The sequence below is a fragment of the Lagenorhynchus albirostris genome, chromosome 1, assembly GCF_949774975.1.
Source record: "Lagenorhynchus albirostris chromosome 1, mLagAlb1.1, whole genome shotgun sequence".
NCBI lineage: Eukaryota > Metazoa > Chordata > Mammalia > Artiodactyla > Delphinidae > Lagenorhynchus > Lagenorhynchus albirostris.
Genome location: NC_083095.1, coordinates 134,395,645 through 134,408,015, shown reverse-complemented (window position 1 = coordinate 134,408,015; position 12,371 = coordinate 134,395,645). Strand labels below are relative to the sequence as shown.

At 43.8% G+C, this 12,371-nt stretch overlaps 1 protein-coding gene across 2 annotated transcripts in view; it reads left to right on the top strand.

The window, feature by feature from the left end:
- Nucleotides 1-12,371, top strand: part of TMEM266 (transmembrane protein 266) — a 144,397-nt gene that overhangs the window by 43,963 nt on the left and 88,063 nt on the right. For both annotated transcript variants that reach the window (XM_060154808.1, XM_060154814.1), the window contains exon 2: nucleotides 11,839-11,970. In XM_060154808.1, the coding sequence (XP_060010791.1) occupies nucleotides 11,933-11,970 (38 nt within the window). In that variant the 5' untranslated portion in view covers nucleotides 11,839-11,932. The remainder of the gene's footprint in view (nucleotides 1-11,838; nucleotides 11,971-12,371) is intronic.

The window sequence follows — 12,371 nt, the reverse complement described above, 5'->3', positions numbered from 1 at the left end:
ACCACAATAAAGATTTAGAATATTGCCTTTATTCCCAAAAGTTCCCTCATGTCCCTTTGCAGTCAGTACTTCCCAATCTTCAGCTCCAGGCAACCATTCAACTTCATCCTTTTCAATAGCTGTATGACAGTCCCATAATATAGAAGTTCCTTAATGTATTTAACCAACCTCCTATTGATAGACATTTACATTGCTTTCAATTTATTGTTTCATGGATTCCTTATCAACACATATTTGTGGAGCACCTACTATGTGCTAGGCATGGTGCTATTATAACAATTCAACGAACTTCTATATGTGTATATGTGTGTATGCATTTATTATTCCCCTAAAGTGTATCACCTAACAGTTGAGTGACTGGGCCAAAAAGTGTGCACGTTAAGATAATTTTGATGAATATTGTTAAATTACCCATCGGCAAATTTGCAACAATTTACACTTCTATCAACAATGTGCATGAATGGCCATTTTCCCACACCATCCTCAGTACTAGGGATTATAAATCTTTCCCAGTCCATTAGAGAAAAAAATGGTTTGAATTTATGTGTCTTTGCTTACTGAGGAGGTGGGCCAACTTAGCGTCTGTGAATTTTATTCTGGAAATCACGGCCCCAGAAGCCAGACTCCCTTGACCTCACCCCTCAGACTCCCTTGACCTCACCCCTCAGAGTGAGGCTGTGGCCGGGCTCTCTCCACTGAACTGGAAGGACATCCTGTCCTGTTGGAAGTGGGACAAAGGTCACCCTTTGGTTCCTGACAGCTCCCTACCTCCCGCCCCCCTTTTCTTTAAATTAATTAATTAATTAATTTTTGGCTGCATTGGGTCTTCGTTGTTGGGTCTTCGTTGCTGCGCATGGGCTTTCTCTAGTTGCAGCGAGTGGGGGCTACTCTTCGTTGCGGCGTGTGGGCTTCTCATTGTGATGTCTTCTCTTGTTGCAGAGCTCGGGCTCTAGGCACGTGGGCTTCAGTAGTTGCGGCACGCGGGCTCAGTAGCTGTGGCTCGCGGGCTCTAGAGCACAGCCTCAATAGTTGTGGCGCACGGGCTTAGTTGCTCTGCGGCATGTGGGATCTTCTCAGACCAGGGCTTGAACCCATGTCCCCTGCATTGTAAGGCGGATTCTTTACCACTGGACCACCCTGGAAGTCCCCCTACCTCCCCTTGAACAGCCACGTTGGAGAAAGCCCCTCAAGGATGGGGTTGGTCCTAGTCTCTCCCGTGATTGGACCTGCCCCTGCAGGTACACCTGAGGAGGTCCATGTCATTTAGACTTCTAAGCTGGCAGAGAGTGTGGGTGGAAATATAGCAGGCTTAAATTAGATAGAGTTCCTGACCAACTAGATAAAAATCATTATCAAAGGAGAATTTTAGCAAGAGGCACTCTCTTTTTAACAAGTAAGTATATCAATATATAGGTTAGTGCCCCCAAAATTACTGGAAACTGTTAGAAAGTGGCACCAGAATTTCCTGTAGTCGCCCCCTCCACTGTGGTGCTCTCCTGTCCTCATTCCCAGGAAAGTCAGATCTGCTTCCATAGAGCACAGCTGGTAACTCCTGGGGGTGGGCAGGAGATGGGCACGGGTGGGAACCCAGGACCTGGTTATGTGGTTGGTTTAGCTGGGAGAGGTTAGGGTTTATGGCACAAGGAAGGAAACAGGATCCTCGGGCCTTGACTGTTGCTGAAACAGCTCAGAAATACTGTGACAGGGTAGTTCCTAAGTCAACTATGTCTCGTCTTGTGGTGTAAGGATATCTATTGCTATTTTTGGTTTCATCCTGTCCTCCATTTTCACGCCAGTGCCCATGGAGAAGAGGGTATAATTAAACAAGTATTTGGACTTATTTGGTCCACAGCCACCCTCAACAGCTTGCAAATGATTAAGACGCTCCCTCAAAAGGGAGCATTCATACTTTGCTGTGGAGTGTGAATTGCTATAGCCCTTTGCAAAGCAGTCTTGTTTTAACTATTAAAATTTAAGATACATACTCTTTGGCCCAGTAGTCTCACTCCTGGGAATCTATCCCATACAAATAAAAATACCAGTACATAATGAAATGTATACAAGGATATTTATTGTAGCATTTTTCACAGTGGCCAAAAAAAAAAAAAACATCTAAAACTGCGTATCAACAGGAACATTGTTAACTATATTATGGAGCATTCATACCATGGAATATTATGTAGCATAAAAGAAAGAATGAGTTCGAGTTTTACTGCCTGACTTGGGAGAGGGGGATTTCTATAGTTTCCGCTGTTGAGTGTGAAAAACAAAGAGCAGTTAAGTTTGAATAATGTATTTTTTTAATAAAACAAACAGTGAGATGTTTATTTGTGTATAATTGTGTAAGCACAAAGAAAAGTAAGGAAAAATATACACAAGCTTAACACTGGTGTGTGTTTGTGAATATGTATATTAAGGGAGGGGGAAGCAGGCAAAAAAGAAAACATAGGTGCCACTAAAGACATGAATTTTATGATAAGCACATTATATAAAATTATATATTGTACCTGTGTATATATATGAATTAAGAAGTTAGAAAAAATGTAAATCTTTACCTATTGATCAGAAAGGATGTCCATTATATATTGCTAAGTGATAAGAGCAAATTGCAAAGTTGGTTTTGTTTTGTTAAACACAAACCCACAAAAATTAGGCTATATATGTGAGTACATGCTTGCATAGTTCTGAGCAAGGGTTTCCACACCTGGGTATTAACATAAGACCTCAAGGGAGAAGTGGAGGGTTAAAATGGAGGCTGGAGAGAGGTTTGTCTTTTTTAAAATATACATCTTTGTATTATTTTATGTGTTGCAGTGGACATTTATCTATAATGTGTCAGTGATCTATTGCCACAATAATACCACATAACAAACCACCCCCAAAACTTTGTGAGCTTAAAGAAACAAACCTTTCCTAACAGATGGCTGAAGGAAGAGGATTGTTCCTGCCAGTGTGAGCAGTCATTAGCTACCTAATATTTATAAGGAAGTTCAGAGCTTTCAAAACACTCCTTTGTAATGCTTCATTCTTCTCACCTCTTTGAATTTTAATTTCTATCTATGCATCTGTCTTTATCACTAGCCCACTAGTTTCTTGAGTGCATCTCTTTTATCTTGATAACTCCAATGTTTGGTATACTTCCTAGAACACAACAGGTGCTAATAAATGTCTAAAGAATGATTTTTTTTTAAAAACCAAAGTTTTATTCACCTCCTGGGTCTGTGAGCCTGCGAGTTAGGCTGGGCACAGCTGTGTGACTCTTCTGGTCTTGATCCAACTCACATGCCTGGGGGTGGGGGGGAGGGGGGGTGGGCAACTGGCTGTTGGCTGTCCTTGGCTGGGGTGACCAGGCATGCAGACTGTCATGGAAATGTGTACGTGAGAGGGCAGTCCCAATCACTTGAATGCTTTTCATGTTTGCTGATACGGTTGTCAGGGTTCTACAGAGAAACAGAAGCAATAGGATAGATGTATATGTGTATTGTCTCTGTGTGTGTGTGTGTGTGTGTGTGTGTGTGTGTGTGTGTGTGAATAAAGAGATTTATTATAAGGAACTGGCTCACAGGATTATGGAAGCTGATAAGTCCAGACCCAGTAAAGCCCATAGTGTAAATTCGAGCCTGAGTCTGAAAACAAGAGGCTGGTGCCCCAGCTCAAAGTCAGTGAGGCGGAGAGAGAATTCTTTCTCACTCAGCCTTTTGTTCTCTGTAGGCCATTGACAGATTGGATGAGGCCCACCCATACTGGGGAGGGCAACCTACTTTACTCAGTCTACCAATTCAAATTTTAATCTCATCCAAAACACTCTTGCAGACACACCCAGAAATACTATCTAACCAAATATCCCTTTATGCGTGTCAAGTTTCCAACCTACGTGGACAAAGCAAGTCATATGGCCAAGCCCAGTGACAGGTGAAGGGGCAGTGGAAAGTTACGTGACTTGTCTTCGTCCATTTGGGCTGCTGTAACAGAATACCTTAGGCTGGGGGGCTTCAACAACACACATTTATTTCTCACAATTCTGGAGGCTGGGAAGTCCAAGGTCAAGGTGCTGGCAGATCTGGGGTCTAGTGAGGACTCGTCTCCTGGTTTGCAGTCAGTGGTATTCTGGTTGTATTCTCACATGGCTAAGAAGTCATCTCTCTTGTGTTTCTTCTTATAAGGTACTAATCCCATTTGGGAGGGCTCGTTCCCCATGAGCTAATTACCTTCCAAAGGCCTTACCTCCTAATATCATCACGTTGGGGCTTAGGATTTCAACATATGAGTTTTGAGGGACACGTTCAGTCTGTAACAATGACAAATACAGGAAGGGTGAGAATGGGGTCATTTTTGCATCATACCATATGTAGTCCAAAAAGTGTTGAAGAAAGAGGACTTCATCCCTCCATTTACCAAAGAAGAGTCACTTGCCTGGTGCCATGTAGAATTCAATTGCCAAGTTAATTATGTCTGGGTTCTTAACATGTTTAGTCAACATCATGTACAGGTGAAGATTGCTTCAGAGATTTGCAAATTGCGGCGTTTACGCTTAAGATCTTAAATCTTACGCTTAAGATTTGCTTGACTGGGACGGAAAAGGCGAAACGTAGGGGTAACAGGGCAGCCACTTGCAGCCCTAGCTCATTGTTGGTGCTTCCCCATATCATACCTATTTGAGTTCCCCAGGAGCTCTGCAGAATTCTGGAGGGAAAATGACATCAGGCTGGGGTTGAGGAATGCCTGCTGGGGGGGGGCATCCTTTTCTGCCCAGGCCAGCCAGGGGTGAGGAGCCAGTAGTTCCTTTGTCCCAGCAGGGACAACTTAGGGGAGTGTTTGTTAGGAAAAAGAATATCGAGAGGAAGGGAAGGATTAGAATAACGGTCCTCTTTGTTTTCTTCTCGGAATACCTGAGTAATTTCAGATCTAGTTTTGTGTGATCTCGTTTTGTGTTTCCCCTGCTTTATGAGACTGGTAATAGTTGAGAGGCTGTGTAAGTGAAGAGGCGCAAACAATAGAAAGTAAGAGGGGTCCACGGGAGACTGTGCTGCATCTAGAAAAGAGAGCCACTGTGCGCTCCCTGCCCACTTGCTTAGCCACTAAGGATTGTGCAGTGGACTGGAGATCAGAGTGGGAGAATGCTCGGAGACATGATTGATTTTCTTCATTTTCACTTCTTGTTAACGGAGCAAGGTGTGAATGGGTCAGGGTAGCAACAAGGATGACTTCATGTTGTTATACACCAACCTTTCTCTTCTAGCATAAGAATCACCCTTCTCCGCCTGGGGGTGTGGAACATCATGTCTGTGAAAGGTGCCTGAGTGGCTTCTCCCTAGGAGCAGTTTCTACAGCGAGCTTTAGGATGTCAAAACTGAACCCCACACACATGCAATGCTCTCTAACTAAAAGAGCCCCAAGGTTTGGTAAGAACACATCTTTCACATCTCCTGCCGACCAGTTACCAACACTTGGCCAGTCTTGTTTGGAGACCCAGGAAACTTATTCAGCGGAGTGTCCAAACCTGGTCTGGAAGACAATGGGTTATACACACAATAGCTCCTTCCTGTCCTTGCTTGTTAAGAGAACTGAGATTTGTTTATGGAAACAATATGCACAGCTCCAAAGGATGAATCAGGATTGGTCTAGGCTCTCATATCACTCCTTACTCCCTTGGCCAGCTGTGCGTTGTCCTCGGTTCCTTTGCAGCCGTGTGACCCCACTCTGCGCAAGAGACATCAGATGTTGACTAGAGGACTTGGAGAGATAATGCTGACTGAATAAAAGATCAAAGCTTCGTGAGGAGAAAGCCTTTGATTCTTTTTTTTTTTTTACATCTTAATTGGAGTAAACCTCTGATTCTTTTCTTGTTTGGGAGCTAGTGTGAGGATGTGCAAGCTGGAGCTGCAGCAACCATTCTGCAACCACAAGGCAACAAGTGTGAATAATGCATCACACAGGGGATGGGGGAATGGAAAGATGCAAAGAGCTTGGGTCCTTGGTGATACCTTTGAGCCACTGCCTCCAGGCCTCTTGCTATGTAAGATAATTAAAAGTCTTCACTGCCTAAGTCACTGTTAGCCAGATATTCTGTTACTGGCAAATAAAAAGTATTCCTAACTGATACATCTGGTCATCTTCAGCCTGGCCAGGGTAGGTTTTGCTGACAATTCCACCACGCTAGCTTTGTAACCAGTTAACTTCATCTGCAAAATATGTTGGGAAAAAAATCCCTTCTTTATTACCTCAAGCAAACTTTCTGAATCACAAGATCAGAGCGTGGTCTGTGGATCAGCAAATCATTATCCCCTGGGGTTTCTTCAAAACGTAGACTCTCAAGCTTCCCTCCAGACACACTAAATTAGAAATTTCGTGGGTAGGGCTATCAATCTGTGTCTTCATAAACCTTCCAGGTGATCCAGTTGCAATGGAAAGTGTAAGACCACTGATACTGAGGGTCAACTGGAGTGGTTGCATGTCAGAAACACCAGGGGAACTTTAAAAAGATTCTCAAACTCCACCTGCAGAGTTCTGATTCAGCATTTCTGTAGTGTAACCTCTGAATTTATATTTCCCGGAAGGCCCCCAGGTGATTCACAGTGAAACCAGGTTTGGTAACCAACGGAATGCATATGAAAGCAGGTCACCTATGCCAAGGGGCTGTCACTCTAGTAAGAGATGAGGAATAGACCTGGTCACCCCGGGGACAGGTGAGCTGAATTATGGATTTTCTCACCTGGTAGGTAAGGGAACTGACTGCTTGATCTTAGAAGTCTTTTTCAGCTCTAAGGTTCCTAGGATGCCCACTTGAACTTTGCAGATCTGGCTGGAACAAGCAAATATGGTCTTGGCAAATTACGTAGACAGACTCATGAGCAACAAGTGGAAAGGACTGGAATTTTACTAAAGTTTAAACAGCAGCCTTGCTCCCCACCCCTGCCAGACCCAGTAAATCCAAAACAGGTTTTCTCTTCTGCTTTTACCGGGTTTATGAGACACAGCAGGTTTGCACTTCAGATGTTCACTTATAGAGTGCTAGACTACACCTGCTTCACGCTAGGCTTGTGCTCTGGGCGTTCTTTCCTTTGGAAAATATTATTTTTAAAGAACATCATCTTAAGGCATCTTGCCTTCTAAAGTGTGCTACTTGTTAAGGATCAAAACTTCTGAAGCAGCCTACTTACCGTCCATCCAAATATGATTTTAACCCTCTCTCCTGCCTCATCTCCGCCTTGTACAGGAGATGCCAATCATTTCTTCCCCACTCCCACATCTCCTTCCAGGAAACTGCAGTCCCTGTTTCCAGCGAGCCTGTTCCCCCGCTCAACCCCTGCTGAGTGAGTGTTTAAATCCGTGACACTGTGGAAAATAAACGACACCTCATCGATTGACTTCGGAAGATTATTTTGAAAACCAATAAATAAAGGGGGAAAAGTTAAGCATTTATCCTTCCTTTTCTATATGAACTGTACCTTAGGCTAATCAAATAGTTGATGAGAGGGAGTTTTTCTTCATAGAAGCTGATAAATGAAGAAGGAAAGGTGAAATCATAGCATGATCCTTTTGCAAGGCCTAATGAATTAATGGATCTAGAAGGCAACCCTCAATGGCTGTTATGTCACAAAAAGAGAAAAAAGAAGACATTCTGTGTCTCTGAATGGAAGTCATGACACTGCCTATAGTCTTGCAAAAAAACAGTTCCACCTGAATCTGATTAAAGTCTATAGACTAAAATTTACAGGAAATACAGAGGACAGAGGAACATGTTAAATGAAAACGAAGGGATATAATCACCATACTCCAGACTGTGGGAAACTTTCTAAGACAAATGATCTAGTTTTTCCAACAAATTGCACAGAAAACATAAGACACAGGGGGAAACCTACAGATTAAATGAGACTGAAGAGTCATATTAACCAATCATAATGTGTGGACCTTGTTTGGCTCCTGATTCAACAAACCTTTAAAAATTACAGGAAAAACAAGGAAATGTGAACAATTCCTGGATATTTGATAATAAGAAAATATTGTTGATTTAGTAGTGATGACAGTTTTGTGGTTACATCTTTTCAAAGGAATCCTTATCCTTATTCTTAGAGCTACGTATTGAAACATTTACAGATGAATGAAGATTTCTTTCAAAATAATCATGAGAGGTGGGGAAAGGGCAGGATACAGGGAAGCCTGTCCCTGAGCTGTTCACTGTTGAAGTGGGTGATGCCTAACTAGAATTTCACTGTACAGTTCCCTACCACTCTCTATATTTGAAATTTTCCTTCCTAAAAAGTCAAATTAAAATTAAATCACTTTCATTTCTATTTTTTATATATATTTTATATTAGCCATAATATATTAGTATAGGAGTTGATGTTTATTTTTTTATACATATAGATTTATCAAGTTTTACTTGCTCTTCACTGCTAAGGGTACCCAAAAATTTTGGAGTTTTTTATTTTTCACACTTGCCTGCCCAGCTGGACTGGAAGGTCCATGGAAGCAGAGACCTTCCTCGTATATTCTCCACAGAGCTAATACCTTGTGGAGCTTGTAAAGTGCCCACCCTGGGAATACAGCTCATTAAAACACCTTCCCAAAGGGAGTATTGCTCACCTGGTCTCCTATTTGTGGACCCCTCCATCCCGACTTCATTGTTAGTGGAGGATGGACAGTCCACACGACCATTCCTACCACTGGGAGGAGTTGGTTAGCTTGAGGCTTTGTAGAGAGAACAGAAATGATTGAAACTGACTAAATCTGTGTTATGGAATGGAGAACGTTATAAATTTACTAGGCAGTTAATACTACAAATACTACAGGAGACTTCTGGCTTATACATGTAGACCCTCTTTATGAAAGTATAAGGTAAAGTGAAACCACTGGCAAGGTGTGGCTACAAAATGCCTGTCCAAATTCTCTTTGCTGTTGTCCCTGCCTCTTGGTTCCATGTTGTTGTTGTTATTGTTTTTGCCCCAGAAACATCTGGTGTGAAAATGGTGGTCCCCTGTATTAAAGCCCTTATGATTTTAGAAAGCTCTCCATCTCTTATTTCCGGTTGCTCGAAGTTCAGGCTTTCCCAGGATTTCCTCAGTTTCCTTTAACTTGAGCTCTCACTTTTCTTTTTCTTTTTAAATAAATTTATTTATTTATTTATATTTTTGGCTGCGTTGGGTCTTCATTGCTGCACGCGGGCTTTCTCTAGTTGTGGCGAGCAGGGGCTACTCTTCATTGCGGTGCGCAGGCTTATCCCTGCGGTGGCTTCTCTTGTTGCAGAGCACAGGTTCTAGAGCACAGGCTCAGCAGTTGTGGCACACAGGCTTAGTTGCTGCACGGCATGTGGGATCTTCCAGGACCAGGGCTCAAACCCGTGTCCCCTGCATTGGCAGGCGGATTCTTAACCACTGCGCCACCAGGGAAGCCTCTCACTTTTCTTAATTACACAGAAGTTAGAGACACTTCTCCACTTTGTAAATTTCCCATCACTGCTTACTCCAGGAGCACCTTTTACTTCTGCGTGATGTAACAATTCTATCCCTTTGTCTCTCCTGAGCTTCAGGATTGGGAGAGGGTATTCATCCTGGGTTGATGTCTCGTAGGAAAAGCAGTTTGCAATTAGAATATAACTTACAAAAGGACCGCCCCTTGGAGTAACCTCCCTTGTAACTTGTTCAAAATCACCCAGAACATGGGTCTGTCTCCTTGTCTTTGTACATTCTGCCTGATTGTTACTGTCTCCCAGAAGACTTCTAGGTGGTACCACAGCATCCACTTATAGAAAAGTATATTCTATTTACCTAGTCTGGATTTTAAGAGGAAATCTTACACTCGGGCATCCAAATGCTTTCAACAGACCGTGCAATTTAAATTTATAAAACAGTAACTATGTCGATAAAAGCCAACACTACATGCCAGGCACTATTGTAGGTGTTCTACACGCATTAACTCATTTAGTTAGTTCTATTATTATTCCCATTTTATAGGTGGACAAACTGAGGACAGAGGGCTAGTGAGTGGGAGCCAGCCTCTGACTATTTTTGGGACAGCAGTCTTGAAGCAGATCTTATTTCCCTGCCCAGGGATTGAATCTAGCGGCTAGTCCACCAGGGGCTAGAGGCTAGAAGCAAAGTTCCCTGGTTCTTACCTCCTTTGAAAGCAAAAATGTTTCAAGGAGGCAAAAACTGCAAAACAGATACAAAGTTTATTATAAGAGGCACAGCACAACGGTATGGGAGAGCACAGAGAGAAACAGTTTATTTTTTTGTTTTGTTTTGTTTTGTTTTGTTTCATTTTGCGGTACGCGGGCCTCTCACTGTTGTGGCCTCTCCCGTTGCAGAGCACAGGCTCTGGACGCGCAGGCTCAGCGGCCATGGCTCACAGGCCCAGCCGCTCCGCGGCATGTGGGATCCTCCCGGACCGGGGCACGAACCCATGTCCCCTGCATCGGCAGGCGGACTCTCAACCACTGTGCCTCCAGGGAAGCCCAGAAACAGTTTATTTATCGAAATCAGAAGCAAGGCAGAAATACACACCCAGAGAGGAGTGCAGGCGTCCTGAATGAGGAGGCAGTAAAGAAGGGATTGAAATCACTTATATAGGGCAGTCCTTCTGGTCTTTGTTTACATTTGGCCAAGCATCTTGTTTCTTTTCTCACACCTGACTGGTCCTGGGACCCTCCCCAACTTTTTGCACAACTTTTTGCTAGGATGGATCCCACCGCAGAGGCCTGTGGGGGTATGTCCACACTTATTATGGGGTGGCTCCCCCTCCCTTTTTGACCCCCAAGGAGCCTTCCTGCGCATGTGCAGACAGGGAAGTTTTCCTTGACCTCCGGAGCGGTCATCTTATCTCTACTTCAGCAGAGCTCAGCGTCTGCCACTAGCTTTGTCCTTGGAGCGTCTGGGTGAGAACAAAGCTTCCATTTTACTCCACTTGACAGACACCAGCTGTCCAGCCCAGGGGCCCATCTATCTCCTCACTCATGACCACGGGCAGGCTGGCTCTAGGGTGTGCTGCCTGTCTCCTGGAGAGACCCAATTGGGAAGAAGAGAGGAACGCCTGAAAGAGTGGAGAGACAGAACTACCAGAGGAGAGGGAAATCTCGGGAGAAAGAAATTTCTGGGAAAACGAGATATTTTTTAAAAAATTAATTAATTTATTTTTATTTATTTATTATTTTTGGCTGTGTTGGGTCTTCATAGATGCGGGCGGCTTTCTCTAGTTGCCGCGAGCGGGGGCTACTCTTCGTTGCAGTACGTGGGCTTCTCATCGCGGTGGCTTCTCTCATTGCGGAGCATGGGCTCTAGAGCATGCGGGCTTCGGTAGATGCAGCACGTGGGCTCAGTAGTTGTGGCTCGTGGGCTCTAGAGCGCAGGCTCAGTAGTTGTGGCTCATGGGCTTCGTTGCTCCGTGGCACGTGGGATCTTCCCGGACCAGGGCTCGAACCCGTGCCCCCTGCATTGGCAGGTGGATTCTTAACCACTGCGCCACCAGGGAAGCCTGGAAACGAGATTTTTGAGACAAACCTGATTTTTGAGATTCCTAAAGCTGAAGTATAAAGTTACCCTGGTTTTTCCTTGTCTATTTAGTAGAAAGAGCTGTGGTCCAACCTGGCTCTCTGCCATCTCTGTGTGACACAGAAAAGTCACTTTATCACTCTGAGCCTGTTTCTTCATCTCTAAAAAAGAGTGAAATTATGCCTATTGCTATCCGCCGTAGGTAATGGTAGGAATCTGTTCACTATTACTTTGAAGGAAAGTCTATATGGAAGAATGTTCTAAGGGCTTCCATTTTTAGATGAGCTTAGGAGGACTTTGGTTTTGACATCTGAGTGTAATCAATTCCTACTATTCAATTATTTGTTTTCAGGGCACCACATTTGTATGCCTTATAGAACCCACGCTTGGACATGCTGACATCAGGCTTCAAGACAGCTGAGCCCCACTAGACACCCAAAAAACTCATGGCTCTGGTTGCATCTTTCAACATGACCAGTCCGCAGTAAGTAGCATTGGGAGCGGCTCTCTGTGGATACTGAGTTGGCACATCAGGATTGGGGGTACAGCCAATAGCTCCTTCCCCAGCCCTGTAGAGATGGAGGGGCTCCAGGTGGTTTTGTCCTTGAGCCTGACATTAAAATAATGTGTTAAAATCTACTTTTTCTCAGAGTTACCTTATTCATGTCATCTCATTTTTTAGTTTAAATAGGCAGAGGAATTCTGCAATCCAAAACTGGGATTGTAATCCCATTGCTAATCCAGTGGGATTGCTAATATCAGATTGGCCGAAACAAGTCTCATGACTGAACACAGCATCAAGGGTGGGGAAATATACTCTTCCCTTTGATGGGAAGCTCCAAAGTCACGTGGCAAAGTGAGGGGTGCAGAGCAGAGCCACTGATA